Below are 17811 nucleotides of genomic sequence, written 5' to 3'. Positions count from 1 at the left end.
ACATTTTAACAGGACTGTTCTCACAGCTGGGTGGAGAAGACAAGGTAGAACAATGTGACAGAAGGGGAGAGAATTGTGATCATCAGATCATTGGAAATGGTGCAGTGGAGGACATGAGAGAGGGAGGACATACTGAGGAACTGAGGGTGGAGTGTGGGCAATGTATTCCTCTTGGGAGTCATAGAGGACTCCCCAGTTTGGCCTCAGCACCTGAAGGGATGGAGTTGCTGTTAAATGGGGTGGGAAAGACTGTGGAAGGAACAGGTGGAGAAGCAGATTAGAAATACAGTTGTGGATACAGTGAGTGCGGAGTGATATTCCTTAGGACATGCTGCCTGGGGATGGATGTGGGAGCCAGGCATCCTAAGGGAACCTGGGTGGGGATGTGTATTGTGGCATCCACAAGGAGAGGGTATTTCAAACCAAGAAAATGGAAGAGATCACAAGTGAGGATAGACGGAGGTCCAAGGGCTGAGCAAGTGCGGGGAGAGGAGGAGGAAACCACAAGAGAGACCAAGAAAAAGGTAGGAGGCCAGGGATGTGGGTGGAGAGCCAGGGAGTACAGTAACCTGGAAGGCGCCAGGAAAGAGTGTCAGCAAGGAGGAAGCATCAGAGAAAAGGGCAGATGAGGTGAGGCCGGAGAAGGAGCCTATGCCTTTAGGTTAGGATTGCTGAGGTTACTGGTGACCTTGACAAGAGTGGTTTCTGAGGAGGGTGGTCGCTAAAGCCTGCCCTGAGTGGCCTCCAGAGGGAATGAGGAAAGGGAGTGGAAACAAATACATCAGGTAGTTCTGGAGGGACAGTAGAGGGTTGAATTATTTGGGAGGGAGATTACAGTGGGAAAATTCATTGTAAATGTATTATTTATTCAAAGCCAAAAATTAAATAAAGAATAAACAAGGGGGAGAACAACAGTGGGAAATAGATACTATGCCAGGCTTGGGGGTGGGGGCAAGAGCCAGGTTCCAGACACTAAATTTAGGTCAGCACAGGACCAGGACAAACCTGCACTCTGGGAACCTGACACTGTGGCCCGGGCGCTAGGTCCAAGGCCTGGCCCTGCTGGGTTGGCCTCAGGCGGCCACGACGAGTTGTGCCCGGCTGGGTGTGGGCTCCCACCTGTCCGGGCCTGTTTCCCACGGCTGCCTGGGCCAGGCTGTGGGTGGCTTAGAGAGGACTGCTGACGGGCTGGGTTGGGGGGGGGGGGGCGACAGAGAGAGGGCGCCAGGGGACCGAGGAGGCCGCAGACCAAAGCCAGTGATTGAGTGGCCCAGAGCAGATGTGCAGGGAGCTGGCCGGCGCTTGGGTCCAGTCGAGCAGTGCGGTCTGGCCCGCCCACAACTCTCATTCTTCTCTCCGCTTCCCGGCCCGGCCAGCCCTCAGCTTACGTCTCCGCCTGCCCGGCGTCAGCCCCGCCCTTCCTCTCCTAGTGGGTGCTCGGAGGCCCCTACTGGGCCTCCCCACTCCGCGCCGCGAACTGTCGGGTCCCTCGGCTTCTCCAGCACTGCTGGAATTAAGTGCGCTAAGGAAGCGCATGGCGGCGGTGGGGCCGCGGACTGGCCCCGGCTCCGGGGCCGAGGCGCTGGCACTGGCGGCAGAGCTGCAGGGCGAGGCCACATGCTCTATCTGCCTGGAGCTCTTCCGCGAGCCCGTATCCGTCGACTGCGGTCACAGCTTCTGCCGCTCCTGTATCGCGCGCTGTTGGGAGCGCCCCGGCACAGGAACGACCACAGTGCCGCGCGCGCTGCCTTGTCCGCTGCCCTGCCCACAGTGTAGAGAGCCCGTGCGTCCCGGCCAGCTGCGGCCCAACAGGCAGCTGGCCTCAGTGGCCACGCTGTTGCGGCGCTTCAGCCTGCCTGCGGCCGCGCCAGGAGAACACCGGCCCCCGGAGGCGGCGGTGGCCGGGTGCGTACAGCATGGTGAACCGCTCAAGCTCTACTGCCAGGACGACGGACGCGCCATTTGCGTGGTGTGCGACCGCGCCCGCGAACACCGCGCGCACGCAGTGTTGCCGCTAGACGAGGCTGTGCAGGAAGCTAAGGTGAGGGCGGGCCCCACCCATGCAGAGCCTCAGGACCCCAATTCGGGTCCTGTCTTCCCGCACAGACAGTGCAGACCTCTGGCAGGCAGGCAGGCAGGCAGGATACCCAGGTGAGACCCTGCCTCTTTCTTCCTGTTCCACTGGCTCTGGGACTGATTGCAGCACTCGCTGGGTCACCCACACACAATCAGTACCATCCTCCCACCCACCTCGAGCTTCCCTCTGGGCTCCCTACTGGATCGCCTAGTTGATGCCCCCAGACTTCGCGATTTTCTTTCTGTCTGTCCTTGGCTTCTAGCGGGTCTCCGTCACACCCCCACTTCCTCTGCCCCCATTCTCAGCCCCCGCCCTTTCCCTGGGCGTGGCTCTGTGCAGTGTCTCCGCGTCCTGGAGTGGGACGACCTTCCAAAAAGGTTGGGGTAAGGCAGTGGGTGACTTCTGGGTTGAATAGAGCACCAAAAGCTGTCTTTGGTTGTGTCAAAGATATGGGTTTGAGGCACTTCTCTTTCCCACTTCCTTACTGGGGTGTGCACGGAGGCTTCAGGCGCACAGCCCCCAGTTTTTCTTTCCTCCTTAATCCGCTCCAGCACTCCCTCCCAGACGTCTTTCTGATGGTGATTAAGAGATCAGAGGACAAAACTAGGCAGGTTGGGCTGCCAAAGGGCCTGCATTTCAGCCAGGATTGTGCACAGATGGTTGGGGAAGTGAGACCTTGAGGTCTTTGGAGTCACCTTTCAATTGCCCCGTACCCCTATGTGCGTCTGTGCAGGCTGTCAGCTATCCCGATGTCCAGACAGGTCTTCAACCTTGCCTCCTCCTCTTCAATTAATAAGGCCTTGTCTTTCTCCTGGATGGCTCCGGGAAGGCACATGTAGGGTTTCCAGAGTCCTCTTCCCATAATGTCTCCCTTCTCACCCTCCTGCAGGAGCTCCTGGAGTCTAGGCTGAAGGTCTTGAGGAAGGATCTGGAAGACTATGAGGTGTTTCGTTCCACGGAAGAGAAGGAGAGCAAGGAGCTCCTGGTGAGCAGGGCACTTTCCAGGTGGGCCCTCTTTGGGTGACAACAGAGGACCCCACCATCCTGACATTGTATGTGCAATCTTTAAAAAGAAGTGAAGAGTGAAAGTTGGAGGGGTGACAAATGTTAAAGGACAAAATCTGAGTAAAATTTGCAGTTCTTATTGGTTTTATTCAGTGATTCATGAACTGGGCAGTATCCCATCTAGCAGATAGAAAAAGAGCTCTGAAAAGCTATGCAAGCCAAGAGATTTTATAGGCAGTAGGGGGCAAGAACAAGGAAGTTATACTGGGCCAAAAAGCAGATGGATTATTGCAAGGTTACTTTCCCTGTTTGTCAGGTAGTTACTCAACTAATGCTGATCAGGTGACTCCTGATTGACTGGTTTAAGATTCTATTTCTGGGAGAACTGAAACTGTAATTAAGTCTCTGTTTCCTGATGGGGGACTTAGTGTGAGTGACTCCATTTTGGGCCCTTTGTCTTTTTTTTTTTTTTTCTAAATATGAAATTTACTGTCAAATTGGTTTCCATACAACACCCAATGCTCATGCCAACAGGTGCCCTCCTCAATGCCCATCACCCACCCTCCCCTCCCTCCCACCCTCATCAACCCTCAGTTTGTTCTCAGTTTTTAAGACTGTCTTCTGCTTTGGCTCTCTCCCACTCTAACTTTGTTTTCCCCCTTCTGCTCCCCCATGGTCTTCTGTTAAGTTTCTCAGGATCCACATATAAGTGAAAACATATAGTATCTGTCTTTCTCTGTATGACTTATTTCACTTAGCATAACACTCTCCACTTCCATCCACGTTGCTACCAAAGGCCACATTTCATTCTTTCTCATTGCCAAGTAGTATTCCATTGTATATATAAACCACATCTTCTTTATCCATTCATCAGTTGATGGACATTTAGGCTCTTTCCATAATTTGGCTATTGTTGAAAGTGCTGCTATAAACATCGGGGTACAAGTGCCCCTATGCATCAGCACTCCTGTATCCCGTGGGTAAATTCCTAGCAGTGCTATTGCTGGGTCATAGGGTAGATCTGTTTTTAATTTTTTGAGGAACCTCCACACTGTTTTCCAGAGTGGCTGCACCAGTTTGCATTCCCACCAACAGGGCAAGACGGTTCCCGTTTCTCCACATCCTCTCCAGCATCTATAGTCTCCTGATTTGTTCATTTTGGCCACTCTGACTGGCGTGAGGTGGTATCTCAATGTGGTTTTGATTTGTATTTCCCTGATGAGGAGCAACATTGAGCATCTTTTCATGTGCCTGTTGGCCATCCGGATGTCTTCTTTAGAGAAGTGTCTATTCATGTTTTCTGCCCATTTTTTCACTGGATTATTTGTTTTTTGGGTGTGGAGTTTGGTGAGTTCTTTATAGATTTTGGAAACTAGCCCTTTGTCTCGTACGTCATTTGCAAATATCTTTTCCCATTCCATTGGCTGTCTTTTAGTTTTGTTGATTGTTTTCTTTACAGTGCAGAAACTTTTTATCTTCATGAGGTCCCAATAGTTCATTTTTGCTTTTAATTCCCTTGCCTTTTGGGATGTGTCAAGTAAGAAATTGCTGTGGCTGAGGTCAGAGAGGTTTTTTCCTGTTTTCCCCTCTAGGATTTTGATGGTTGCCTGTCTCACATTCAGGTCCTTTTTCCATTTTGAGTTTATTTTTGTGAATGGTGTAGGAAAGTGGTCTAGTTTCATTCTTCTGCATGTTGCTGTCCAGTTCTCCCAGCACCATTTGTTAAGAGACTGTCTTTTTTCCATTGGATATTCTTTCCTTCTTTGTCAAAGATTAGTTGGCCATACTTTTGTGGGTCCAATTCTGGAGGCTCTATTCTATTCCATTGGTCTATGTGTCTGTTTTTGTGCCAATACCATGCTGTCTTGATGATTACAGCTTTGTAGTAGAGACTAAAGTCTGGGATTGTGATACCTCCCACTTTAGTCTTCTTCTTCAATATTACTTTGGCTATGCGGGGTCTTTTGTGGTTCCATACAAATTTTAGGATGGTTTTTAACTCAAAATAAATGTGTTCGGGGTGGGAGGGAGTGACCTCAGTTTAATTCTTGCAGTGGCTCTAGGAGGCACTAATTTATTCCTCCTACTTTTCAAATGAGGAAACTGCAGCCCAGGGTGGTTCTGAGGCAAGTATAAGTTGTCCTAGATTGATGGGAGAGCACATCTGTGACAGGGGACATGAGAGCATGTGTTGAAGCTGCTCTGCATTCAGAGGTGGGATATTTAAATTAGAGGCTGTGCTTGGTGGGTATGTGTAGTTGAGTCTCTGACCCCTGACCAGTGAGGGGAACGGAACTTTGTCCTGTGGGATGGCTCAGAGTCTCCTGTCCAAATGCCACATCTTGATGCCTGTGCCCCATTGCCTCTCCAACTTCTCTCCTGAGACAGAAGCAGATGGCAGCTGAGCGAGAGAAGGTAGGTGCAGAGTTCCAGGCTCTGCGGGCCTTCCTGGTGGAGCAGGAGGGCCGGCTCCTGGGCCGCCTGGAGGAGCTGTCACGGGAGGTGACACAGAAGCAAAATGAGAACATAGCTCAGCTTGAGGGTGAAATCACCCAGCTCTCCAAGCTCAGCAGCCAGATCCAGGAGACATCTCGAAAGCCTGACCTTGACTTTCTCCAGGTGAGTCTGGCTTGGCCAGAGGTATGGATCATTTATCCTTAGGCTTCATAAACAGTGAGAACAGAGTTAGATCCTGTGAATTTAGTAGAATCACATACTCAAGCAGAATGGGACTGGAGAAAACTGCCCTGATTCTCCTGGGGTTAAAGGTCTAAAAAGTTGTGATAAAAATTTCTTGACCTCGAGTCACAATAAAGATCTTACTGGCTTTACTCAACGACATGAATTGAGCAACATCCAATCTAGCAGACAGAAAGGAGTTCCAAAGAGCTATATGCAAGGCTTATGTCATATTCCAGGATGTAAACCTTATGCCAAAAGTCTCATAAAATAATACTTTACTACACCGGATGTACTTTGACATTTTCTATTCTATTTCCTTTTAAAATAAATAGTCACACTCTCTCCCTCCTTCCCCTGCTCATTTTCTCAATATTTATTAATATTACTAATAAATTATTAATAAACTTTAAAAAGGGGGGGTTGGGTGGCTCACTTGGTTAAGCTTCAGACTCTTGATTTCAGCTCAGGTCATGATCTCATGGTTGGTGGGATCAAGTCCCGTATGGATCTGCAGTGACAGCAAGGAGCCTGCTTGGGATTCTCTCTCCCTCGCTCTCTGCCCTTCCCCCACTTGCTCATGGGCTCTCTCAAAATAAATAAATAGTCACAATCCACAAATTGGTCAAGAATAGGCATTTGAAAGGTGCTGGTATGAGTAACCAGTCATTGCATAAGAGCTGTGACTTATCTGGGGTGGTGTAGAGAGGGTAGGCAACACTGGATCCCAGCACAAAGCTCCAGTGATGATTCTGTAATGAAGAGAGCATTTGCAAAGCTGTGGGCAGAGAGTTGATAAGACACCCAGAAACCAGCCACAGCAGGAAGCCATTGACACCTGGGCCCATAAAGGTGGTAGGGAGTGGTAATACACCTTATTGCTTATTCCTCTGGGGGTACCTAGATCCCTGGGTGCCTTGGTTGGCCAAGCTTCTGACTCTTGATCTCAGATCAGGTCTTGATCTCAAGGTTGTGAGTTCAAGCCCCACCTTGGGCTATAAACTGCTTGTGGAGCCTACTAAAAAAATAAAAATAAAAAAAGTTGCATATTCCTCTGGAAGCAGCACAAGGGGTCAGTTTTATTTTCTCAAAAGTAACTGGAGGTTACCTCGTGCTGATTTGGCTTTCTTTCATCTTTCTTTCCAGGAATTCAAAAACACACTAAGCAGGTGAGTGGACCTAAGATTTCCTTAGGTCTTTCCAAGCTGGCTCTTCTCCTTTTCCACTGAGCTCTCTCTCTTCATCCCCTCATCCCTGACCTCACACTCCCAATTCCCACACTGCCTTACCTATGTACCTTCTAAGGCAAATGTCCACCTGCCTGGCTGTGGATATTCCGCTGCAAGATCAGCCTCTCTTTTCCTACCTCTCCCCACCAAGAGGACCTTACCATCCTAATTGTCACAGCCTGGTGGGAGTGGGACAGTGTTTGTGGGCCTTCCTCAGGCTCTTTGTCCTGCAGATGCAGCAATGTGCCTGGTCCCAAGCCAACCACAGTCTCTTCTGAGATGAAGAATAAAGTCTGGAATGTTTCCCTCAAGACCTTTGTCTTAAAGGGGCTGCTCAAGAAGTTCAAAGGTAGGGCCTGTGCTTGGGGTTGGGCCATGCAGTGCTGGTGGCCATGGTGTGTTTCTGGTAGTTTGGGGGCCCAGGAATGTGTCTTTCCAGAAGGTTTGTTAGAAAATAGGAGCTAGGGTGTGTCAAGGACAGATTGGCGCAGGGAGATGGTGGTGGCAAATCCATTCAGCAGCCCCTGCTCCCCAGAGCACAAAGATTCCCCCAGGGACAGGCAGGGTAGAGGGCTACTGGGGCAAGAAGAAGGATGAGGAGGGAGAGCTCAGCTCAGACTAGCTCAGGCAAAAGAGAGGGAAGTGGAAGAGGTAGAGCTAGGATACTGCCCCTTCCTGACTCCTCACACTTGACCCAGTGTCTACACATCAACTCTCAGCCTTCGGGGTATCTGGCTGTAAATGTCAGAGGAGGTGATATTCACCATCATTGCCAGATAGACAATCTTCTGAGTCATTTACGAATATCCTGCTTTGTTTCTCCTCCTCAGAGGATCTTCGTGGAGAGCTAGAGAAAGAGGAGAAAGGTAAGATGGTTCTTGTGATAGTGATTTCCCATTATTTGACCATGTAGAGAATCCACTGCCTCCCCATGATTGTTTCTCTGGGCTTTGTGAATGGCTGGTTCCTTCTACCTGCCTGCCTCTGCCCTCCCCTCATCCTTGCCTCCCAGTTCTGGCTCCCTCAGGCCTCAGTGGGACCTTTAGGCCTATAAATTGCGGACCAGTCACCTGGATGAGCCTCTCTCCCCATTCCCCCTTCCAGACGAACAGAGACCTCTCCTGGGGACAGGGCTTGTGTGCAGGGGTCAGGCAAAGCAGGAAGAGATTGAAGACAGGAAGGGAGGAGGTTCTTACTACTGCAGAGCTCTGGGGTGAGTGGGATCCAACTCTGCAGGAGGGCAGAGGGGGGCACATATTCATGATGCTAATGATTGATCAAGCTATGTCAGAATTTACCATGGAAGGATCTAAACCAAGTCAGATCATGACCCTCCTCTGCACAGAACCCTAGGACAGCCCCTCTCATTCAATAATGTCCTCTCTATGGTCTTCCAGGCTTCATAGGCTCTGAACTCACTGCACGCTCTCCCTCTAGCTTACTCTGTGCAGCCACAACAAGTGCTCTTTGCTGCTTCTCAAATGCACTAAGCACACCCCCACCTCAGAGCATTTGCACTGCACTGGCTGGCCTCAGCCTTGAATATGCTTCCTCTAGACAGCTACATGCCTGGCTTCCTCACCTCCTTTATGTCTTTGCTCAAATGCATACCTAGGCCTTTTCACCTTCCCTGGCCACTCTAATTGAAATTACAGCCTTCTCTTCTGACTCCTCTTATTGTCCATGTTTACCATTTATTGTCTCTTCTTTCCTTCCCCCCAGAAAGGAAGCTACAGGAGGGCAGGGATACTGAACCGTGGGATTCCCAGGGCCTAGAATAGTCCTAGAACATAGTACTTATGACAAGTGTGCATATTTTAAGTTTTTATTATGAAAAAATTTAAATATATACAAAAGTAGAGAGAAGATCATAATGAATATTATGTTCTCATCATAGACCTTCAGCTGATATTTTTATAAACGCCCCTACCTGCTTCTTCCCACTGGATTATTTGGAAGCAAATCATGGATAAGTTATTTCCATAAATATCAGTATGTTATCTCTAAAGATAGACTTAAAAAAAACCCACAAAGCCATAATCACAATTAGAAAAAGTAATGCTTCTTTCCAACACCTAGTGTTTGAAATTCTCCAGTTGTCTTTTAAATTGTATTTGTCGATCTGTTCTAATTGTGATCCAAATTAGGTTCACACATTCCTTTTGTTTGGCTTCCACTTGTACATGTTTTGGGGGGATGGTGGAGGAGAAGTAACTGACGGGAGCTGGGGAGAGGGCTTGCATGGGACATCTCTCCCTGTCTCTGCCTTCAGTGGAGCTGACCTTGGACCCCGACACTGCCAACCCCCGCCTCATCCTCTCTCTGGATCTTAAGAGCGTGCGCCTTGGACAGCGGGCGCAGGACTTGCCCTGCCACCCACGCCGCTTTGACACCAACACGCGAGTCTTGGCGTCCTGTGGTTTCTCCTCCGGGCGGCACCACTGGGAGGTGGAAGTGGGCTCCAAGGACGGCTGGGCCTTCGGCGTGGCGCGAGAGAGCGTGCGCCGCAAGGGCCTCACGCCCTTCACCCCTGAGGAGGGCGTCTGGGCACTGCAGCTCAACAGCGGGAAGTACTGGGCAGTGACTAGCCCTGAACGGACGCCCCTCAGCTGTGGCCACCTGTCCCGCGTGCGGGTGGCCCTGGATCTAGAGGTGGGGGCCGTGTCCTTCTACGCTGTGGAGGACATGCGCCACCTCTACACCTTCCGCGTCAACTTCCATGAGCGAGTGTTCCCCCTTTTCTCTGTCTGCTCCACCGGCACCTACTTGCGAATCTGGCCTTGAGAGTCTTTGGCCTCCCAGAGAGGGTGAATCAGTCCAGGGTGAATACCTCCTCATCCGGGCTGCCCATGGGAAGCAATGCTGCCCTCTATCGGAGCCTCCTGGTTACTGTGGGCCTGCCTTCCAGATTGGCCCCGGGCTGCCTTGGAGGGGCTCCTGCAGATCACAACATTGGAGACAGAAAACGGGTGATTGTGGAAAAGGGTTCTGTGGTCAACTGAGTAGAAGAGAAGATGCCTTGGACCCTTGGCGCCTGTCCTCTGCCTGTTGTCGACATGTGGATTTAGCCTGAGCTGTGAGGACTTGGAGGTGGGTGAGGACAGGAGCTCAGCTATTGACAGAGGTGTTTCCCATCACTGGGACTTTGAACCTGGACTTAGCAGGGCCTCTGGTTCTGGAGCAATAGCAAGTACAGTGCGGTCCTCAGGTGCAAGGGGGCAGGTTCAGGCCCAGCCAGCCAAGTTCATGACCACTTCTGCTTTGCCTTCTTGTCAGCTTCTAGCTCTGCCTTCAGACGCCTGGATCCACCTGGCCTGAGGTCATTTACTCAGGGAGGAGCACTGTATTCCCAGGTCAGAGAACAGCTTGGGACAGAACTGAAAGGAGATTCTTGACCTGTACATGAGAGGAAAGCCCAGGACAATGGCATTTATCATGGCTACCTTCCAATACCCCTTAATGATGATACAGAGTGATATGTACATCCTCTGCCACAGTGACAGCCATGTGTTCTCACACATGCCTAAACCCCTTTTAAACGCCAAAGTATAGTCTCCCTTGAGTAAGGAGACCAAAGGCTATGGGATTTTGAAACACAAAACAACACTTATAATTTTACAGATGCAACTAATATCAGCATGGGAATGCACAGAGCACAAACATGCCCCTGATATACCCTTCCTGGAACTTGTCAAATGTGTGCCAACAGCAGAGGACCCTGGTGCCAAGGTCTGCTCAGCCTGTGCCCTGGTGGGGTGTTATTCCCTTGGCTAATTGTTCCCAAGCTTCTGTTTGGGTGGGCTTCTGGGAGGGGGTTTTGGGCAGTTTCCTGTTTAGTGCTACCCAGGGAAGGGGGATGAGGAGATGGAAATACAAACTCTGAGCTCATTTGTAGGATGGCTTAGCTCATTCTTGACTCCTCCAGTCTGAGTGCAAGAGCACAAGTAGTAGTGAAGGTTTCTGCTAGACTGGGTGATCAGGTGTGTTTAAATGTGTGAGGAATGTGTGCATGTATGTTTATATCTCAGATTGAGGGGGCAGGGGTTTGTGTGGATTTTGGAGAGCAGTTTTATCAGCACATGCGTAGGTTTAGGTATTGCAAACAGACCTAGGTCAATTTGGTAATACCCTATTTTTCATTTGTTGTTAAATATTAGCCACTCCACATTTAGGTGAGGGTCATGGTTTTCCTCCCCCACTACCTAGCTAACTGGCTAGATGAATCTGTTTAGACAGATATGTTGGCATGTAGGGACAGTGACAATTGAATAACCTGGTCTGCAAGTGTCATGGGGTTTCTGTGCTCTGTCCCTGAGATGTTCCAAGCACACTTTGAATACAGGGGTCTTACAGGGGAGGCATGACACTGTTCTAGAGGCAGACACAGCAGACATAGCACCAGGAAATCTGAATCCAATGCCCTATGGGCCTGGGTCAGGATCATATAAGTGTCCAGCCTACAGTATAATTGTATCATTCCAGAGGGTGAATCCTATGTTGTGTTCAAATATGGAGAAGTTCTAGAACACTGCAGCCAATCCATGTATTTGAATACTACTCATTTCCACAAGGACCCCCCCCCCCCGCTTTATTTTAACACTCACTTGCTAATTAAATCGCCTAATGTTATCGTCAAGCCCTGATATTATCTGGGCTTATATGGCTTTTGGACTGAGTATCACAGTTACCTTTAAGGTCACATAACAACTGTGCTGAAGTATTGCAACACATATTACAGGTCACAGAAGGTGGGTGTCTGGTGGAGGTGCCTGTAGGGCCAGGTCTGGGGACTGTATGAGTGGCTGTCTGTGTGTATATTTTCAGCTTTTGTGTTTGTGAATGTGATTGTGTGTCTATCGAAGTATGTGTTTGCAGAGTTAATAACTACATAGACATCTATATATCTGAAGAAATATAACAACAGTTACAGTAACATTACAGTAACAATCACACATTGAGATGTTCTCTTTTGGTCAACAAGGCAATGTAGTGACTTTGGATGTCACAATGCTGGTGTGAGGGTATGTGTGATTGTATGCAATTTTCTCTTCCATCCTTTGGGATCCTAAGATCTGTTAGGTGTTCAGGTCTCTGAAAGCAATGACTGGCTTAGCTTGGGTCCTTCTGACCCCACCCATTAGTCCCAGATGCTTGTGAATTGCATGAGCTAGTTCCCTGACAACAGACCCTTAAATGGTTCCTCAGCATACAGACTTGAGGGTGCCCATGGATCTAAGTCACCTGGTCTTGCAGGGACCATAAAGCAGGTTGGGCCACCAGGGCAAGGTCCATCACTTACAGCAGTCACTTTTTTTTTTAATTTAAAATTTTACTTTAATTTGAGTTGGTTAACATAAAGTGTTATATTAGTTTCAGGTGTACAATATAGTTAATTCAACACCATACATCACCCTGTACTCATCATGACAGGTGTATTATTTAATCCCCATCACCTATTTAACCCATCCTCCCCTCCCCTCCCCTCTGATCACCATGAGTTCATTCTCTATAGTTAAGAGTCTGTTTCTTGATCTTATTTTTTTCCCTTTGCTCACTTGATTTGTTTCTTAAATTCCACACACGAGTGAAATCATATGGTATTTGCCTTTCTCTGACTTATTTCACTTAACATTATACTCTCTAGCTCCATCCATGTGCTTGCAAATGGCAAAATTTCATTCCTTTCTATGGCTGAATAACATTCCATTGTATATATATACCACTTCTTCTTTACCCATTCATCAATGATGGACACTTGGGCTGCTTCCATATCTTGTACAGCCGCAACTTACTGACCGTTGCAGGGCTAGGGCTCCTGTCTCTCACCTGGGCTCTCACCCTGCTCTCTATCTCCTGGGCTTTTAGGGACTTTTACAGAACCAGCACCTCCAGAGTTGAGGTGGGCCCCAAAGGTTGCCTTTTCCTTTATTTTTTTTTTAACTATTTGAAAGTTTTTATTTTTTTATTTTTTATTTTATTTTTTTTTTAAATATGAAATTTATTATCAAATTGGTTTCTATAGAACACATCCCAACAGGTGCCTTCATCAATACCCATCACCCACCCCCATCAACCCTCAGTTTGTTTTCAGTTTTTAAGAGTCTCTTATGTTTTGGCTCCCTCCCTCTCTAACCTCTTTTTTTTTTTTTTTTCTTCCCCTCCTCCATGGTTTTCTATTAAGTTTCTCAGGATCCACGTAAGAGTGAAAACATATGGTATCTGTCTTTCTCTGTATGACTTATTTCACTTAGCATAACACTTTCCAGTTCCATCCAGGTTGCTACAAAAGGTTGCCTTTTCCTAACTTGCCTAAAGGTGCCTCAGGGGCTAGGGAACCCCACCCCTGATCCAGTCCTTTTCCCACCAGCACCTCCTCACGCTCTGACCTTCCGATTTCTCCAACACCCTCTCTCAGCCTCTCACTCACTGCCCACTGACAGCCCACCTTACCAGCCCGGACCTGGATTCCTTCGGAACAGGCCTACTGACACCCTTACCCTAACTCCTCCCTCGCAGCCCTGACCTTGGACTCATTCTCATACAGAATAAGCCTTGGACTTATCTATCCAACCCGTCTTTGCCCCCGACTCCCAAGCCGGAGAAGGACCTCGGGTCTTCCTACAGCTCCGCCCACTGGAGGCCCCGCCCCCTCCCACGTCGGTTAGAGCTCTCACCCTATCTCTCACACGATCTGCCCTGTCTCCCAGGATTTGCGGTTTGGCCTGCCTCACTGACACTTATTGAAGTCCCCGGAGAGGCAGCGAGGGCCCAACTGGGCCCTAGTTCGTGGAGAGACGCCGGCCGGCTTGTTACTGCTTAGCTCCTTCCTGTGGTTCATTGCGGCTGCGCGGCAGACGATGACAGCATCAAGTATTCCTGCGCAGAGACAAAGCTCACAGTTGGCTCCATAGCTCAGGGGTTAGAGCACTGGTCTTGTAAACCAGGGGTCGCGAGTTCAAATCTCGCTGGGGCCTGCTGGCGCGTGTTTTTTCCCCCACCCTTTCCTCAAAGGTGGAAAAGCGGAAGATGCTTGAGCCAACACGAATTTCCGCTTTTCTTAGAGACCAGGCCTTAGGCGGAGCCGCCTGTTCCTTGACACTTAGATGCCCACCGACTAAAAGTGGCTTTACTTTTTCAAGAACCAAACCCACTGCGTCCGTGACCTTTCGATCACAGGCTCCGCTGGCTCCGCGCGTCTTCTCCACAGCGGTCCTTCGCTGGTATCCTTCGCAGGCTCTCTGCAAGTTCGTGGAAGGTCTTTCCGTTCCCCTCCTCTCACCTACTCAGGCCAGGGAGTCGCCCTGGTCTCTGTCTTCTTCGTTAAGTGAGGACCACCGGTCTGTGCCCACCTCTTAACAACGCACCCTGGGAATCTATTTTAGTCTGGAGGGGGACTAGGTTTAAGCCTTACCCTTGGCTCGCCATTGCTCTTCACAATCTAGCTTCCATAGTGAGGTGGTTGTCCAGTGGGGCAGGAACATAGGGTCAACGAATTCCAGGAGCCCGGGACGCGCAGGTGCCGGAAGGTGTCGGTACGCTCCTGGCCTATCCTGGGCGTGTCTGTTCGTGTCTTGAAGCACTCTAGGCTCTTTGGATGGGAGCCGGCCGGTGCAAAGGCCTGTGGCCCCCATCCACCACGCTCCCTACCGACTTACTCCCTTTGCCTCTTCTCCGGCGTCTACCCAGGTTTCCGCAAGCGTTTTTCTCCACTCTGTTGCCCCAGGCCGGGGTTGTTTTCGAAACCCGAATCGCGATAGAGTGCTGCCAGGAGTCAGCCGCGTCCCCACGTGGGGACTTTTCTGAAGGTCCCGTTTGACTTGGAGAGAGGACTCCTGCGGGCTGGGATAGCGCGGCGGGGCATGGTCACGCCTCTGCCTGAGCCACGGCTGCCTAGTAGGGTAGTGCGGGTGAAAGCCGTGGCGGGATGGTGCCCTAGACCCTCCGTGAGCCTGGCTCTGCCTATCTGGCAGCGCCCCAGTTGTTCACTGGGGATTTAGTTTCATTTTGTACACTTGACTTCCTTTAACAGCATAAATAAATAAATCAAAGTCAGAAGGTCAGCAATTGTGTTTTTATTGTTTTGTTTAAAAGAAAAACTAAATGGTTAAAAAAAAGGCCGGAAGTAAATGGGACAATTATAGTCTTTAGGGCAGGTGTTACTAATTGTGGAAGTTTGTACTTTTCGTTATATAATTCCATAGAGAAGAGAAGCAAATGGTTACGACACGGAGGTGGTAGTAACGGAGGCCGAGGACACACGGTGGCCTAGGGCAGAAGAGAGCCCATCTAACGCTTTGTGCGTCTCGAAAAGAGACGAGGACAACGCCAACGCCTTGTGGCGAAGAGGCGGGTTAGCATTGTGTTTTCCAAGGAAAAGTCCGAGAGGAGCAGCAAATGGAGCGGTCAATGCAGAGGGATCAGCAAGATCGTGGAGTGGCAGTAGATAAATTAGCACTTTTTTCCTTGGAGGAGGTTAACCACGATTCGTCTCCCACTCATTTTTTATAACTGCCGTTGTGTAGGAAATTTCTTTGCTGGCTGCACAAAAATAAACCTTTGGACCAGCTCTGAGTGGATTTTCGTGAATTTTACAGCAGGAAATCAGAATCACTGGTTTTTGTTTTTTTACTACTGAATAATCCAGCGCAGTTAAAGTCTTTTTAGGGAAAGCAAGGTTGAGACGAGGGAGGACAGCGCCCGCACAGCCCAGGACCCTGGTTTGGCGGGAGCCGATGGCTGCTCCAGTGCAATCTCGGGACAAAGCTTCGGGGACGGAGAGCCGGGGCATTCAGCCTGCGTGCCCAGTGTGCGCGCGCGCTCTAGTGCGAGCCTCCAGGGCTGCGCAACCACCACTTCAGCCAGCCACCCCAAGGGAACGGGGTTTCCGGTCATCTTGTTTCTGCCTTACACTTCCCTACATTTTGTGAAGCTTTTGCAAATAAGGGTGTGTTGCTTTTCATGTTTTCATAAAACAATAAAAGAAAAGCTCTCGCCCTTTTACCAGGCGCCCCACCTGAAGGGACTACTACCTCGACTTCATTTCGCTTGTGGCGGCTCAGGACCCAGTCAGTCCCGCGTCCCCTCCAAATCCCGCGCGCGGTTCTCTCCAGGAGCCCTGGGCTTCTCCCGGCCTCTGAGCCCAGACCCTGGGCCTCCAGACTTGCGCCTTGCTTGGGCTCCCTTGGGCAGGGGCTCCCGGTCCCCAAAGCGGAAAGTTGCCCCTGCCTGCTGCTCCTACCTGCTGCTAGTGAGGCACTCCTTCGGATTCCAGATTACATACAGAGGGACCAAGGGACACGGACCGTTTACGCTGGGCGAGCTACCTACGGATGAGATTAATGGCAGATGCCCAGACTGTGGAGTAGGGATGCGTTGGGTGTGGGAGACTCAGATCCAGAGAGCAATTTCAATATGTCAAAAATAAAAGTCTCCGTCGGTGATAAAAATTACTTCTTGGAGAATCTGATTATAAGCTGAGCAAAAAACCGCCAAGTACAAAGTGGCTCGTTGGTCTAGGGGTATGATTCTCGCTTTGGGTGCGAGAGGTCCCGGGTTCAAATCCCGGACGAGCCCGCTTTTTCAATTCTACTAACTTTCTAGCTACGTCCCTTACGTGGAAGGTTTTGTCCTTGAACAGAGTTGGCATACCCCAGAGCTCTGAGAGTCCTGGGTTTAGTAAGAAGAGCAGGTAGGAGAGTGAGTGAGCCGTTCCAGAACCGAGGGTCGCAGGTGAAGGGTTGGGTGCAGAGCCGTTCGCCATTGTTTTCCGCCAGCATGGGACCTGGACCCATCTTTTCTCAGTCGTAGAACTTTGCATCTAGTGTACCCAGGGAAGCTCTCTTAATCATCAAAGGTCTTACAGGGACTCCCCAGCCAAAAGTTTCTGTAGTGTAGTGGTTATCACGTTCGCTTAATACGCGTGGAAGTTCTCGGTTCAAAGCTGGGCCAAAGCAATGTGTGGGGCTTCCCCTGCCATTTTTCTTCTTACTACTTAACATTTGGAGACTCTGTAAATCAAACTTGGTCCTGATTTAGAACATCCACCATCATCTACTACTTGCAATTTACTACATTGGGGTACACTTGGAGACTCTATGGGACATACCAGGGTTCAGTTCAGGACTTCCACATCACTTCTGCTTGTACAGAGACGCGCGATCTTCCAGGATGGAGAGAAACGGTATCTACACAGCCGTTTTTCCGCCTCAGCCACGTACGCCTGTTAAATACCTCATCCCAACCCACTCACTGTCTAGGACACCAGAGCGCACGGAGACCGCACAGAGCATCCGACAATCCATAGCAGACTCACGCTGCTAAAACGGAATCCCAGACACTGAGGTCGGAGCGCTCCCAATTCTGCCTCATTCCTCTTTTGTGACCCAAAGCAAAATAGCATAAAGCACGTCAAGGAACTAGCAGCGGTGGAATTCATGCCCACGCCTCCAAAGAGTCTGGAGCCTTAATCCAGCGCCTTAGACCGCTCAGCCACACTACCCTGCTGCAAAGTCCCTTTGGGTGTCTTCACTGCTGATAACTTTTCAAGGGGTTTTCAGGAAAAGGAAGCATTGAGGAAAATTTACAGGTTAAAACAGAACCGTATCCCGACCGGAAAGATTAGTTTAACCAGAGTCACAGGCAGGGAACCTGAGCTCCACGAGCGCTGTCAGAGAAGGGTACGCGAAGCGCACACCCCACGCCTTGGTTTTGGGAAAGACACTCAAGTCACTCCCACCTCTCACTTTGGGGAATGGGCCTGAACGCAGGGGAAGCCTTCTATAATCTCACCTTGTTTTTAATTTTTTTTCAAATTAAACTGTG

At 49.8% G+C, this 17811-nt stretch overlaps 1 protein-coding gene and 2 non-coding genes across 11 annotated transcripts; all 3 read left to right on the top strand.

Annotated features, from left to right (window-relative positions):
* The first annotated feature begins 1238 nt into the window (after positions 1-1238).
* Positions 1239-10878, top strand: TRIM7 (tripartite motif containing 7). 9 transcript variants are annotated; one of them, XM_027076966.2, is made up of 8 exons: positions 1251-2041; positions 2967-3062; positions 5471-5701; positions 6908-6930; positions 7224-7339; positions 7821-7856; positions 8095-8203; positions 9263-9458. In XM_027076966.2, the coding sequence occupies exons 1-8, from the start codon at positions 1280-1282 to the stop codon at positions 9321-9323; spliced, it is 1434 nt and encodes a 477-aa protein (XP_026932767.1). In that variant the 5' UTR covers positions 1251-1279; the 3' UTR covers positions 9324-9458. The 9 variants fall into 9 exon arrangements, with proteins under 9 accessions (XP_053075119.1, XP_026932768.1, XP_026932767.1 ...); XM_027076967.2 differs by lacking the exon at positions 7224-7339 and having other exon boundaries at positions 1248-2041; positions 9263-9400; XM_027076965.2 differs by lacking the exon at positions 8095-8203 and having other exon boundaries at positions 1267-2041; positions 9263-10878.
* Positions 10879-13891: 3013 nt separating this feature from the next.
* Positions 13892-13964, top strand: TRNAT-UGU (transfer RNA threonine (anticodon UGU)). The gene has a single exon. It is a non-coding gene; the product is annotated as a tRNA-Thr (tRNA).
* A 2527-nt stretch (positions 13965-16491) lies between these two features.
* On the top strand, positions 16492-16563 carry TRNAP-UGG (transfer RNA proline (anticodon UGG)). The gene has a single exon. It is a non-coding gene; the product is annotated as a tRNA-Pro (tRNA).
* Positions 16564-17811: the final 1248 nt, after the last annotated feature.

The sequence above is a fragment of the Acinonyx jubatus genome, chromosome A1 (genome assembly GCF_027475565.1).
Source record: "Acinonyx jubatus isolate Ajub_Pintada_27869175 chromosome A1, VMU_Ajub_asm_v1.0, whole genome shotgun sequence".
Taxonomy (NCBI): Eukaryota; Metazoa; Chordata; class Mammalia; order Carnivora; family Felidae; genus Acinonyx; species Acinonyx jubatus.
The sequence above is the reverse complement of the archived record's forward strand: the minus strand, read 5'-3'. Positions and strand labels throughout refer to the sequence as shown.

Excerpts from the sequence above, each read along its gene's own strand:
- TRIM7 (XM_027076965.2), top strand. The coding sequence starts at position 1,280 with ATGTGCAGGGAGCTGGCCGGCGCTTGGGTCCAGTCGAGCAGTGCGGTC. Across the intron at positions 2,042-2,966 it reads AGGCTGTGCAGGAAGCTAAG|GAGCTCCTGGAGTCTAGGCT; the intron begins GTGAGGGCGGGC and ends ACCCTCCTGCAG. Across the intron at positions 5,702-6,907 it reads CTGACCTTGACTTTCTCCAG|GAATTCAAAAACACACTAAG; the intron begins GTGAGTCTGGCT and ends CTTTCTTTCCAG.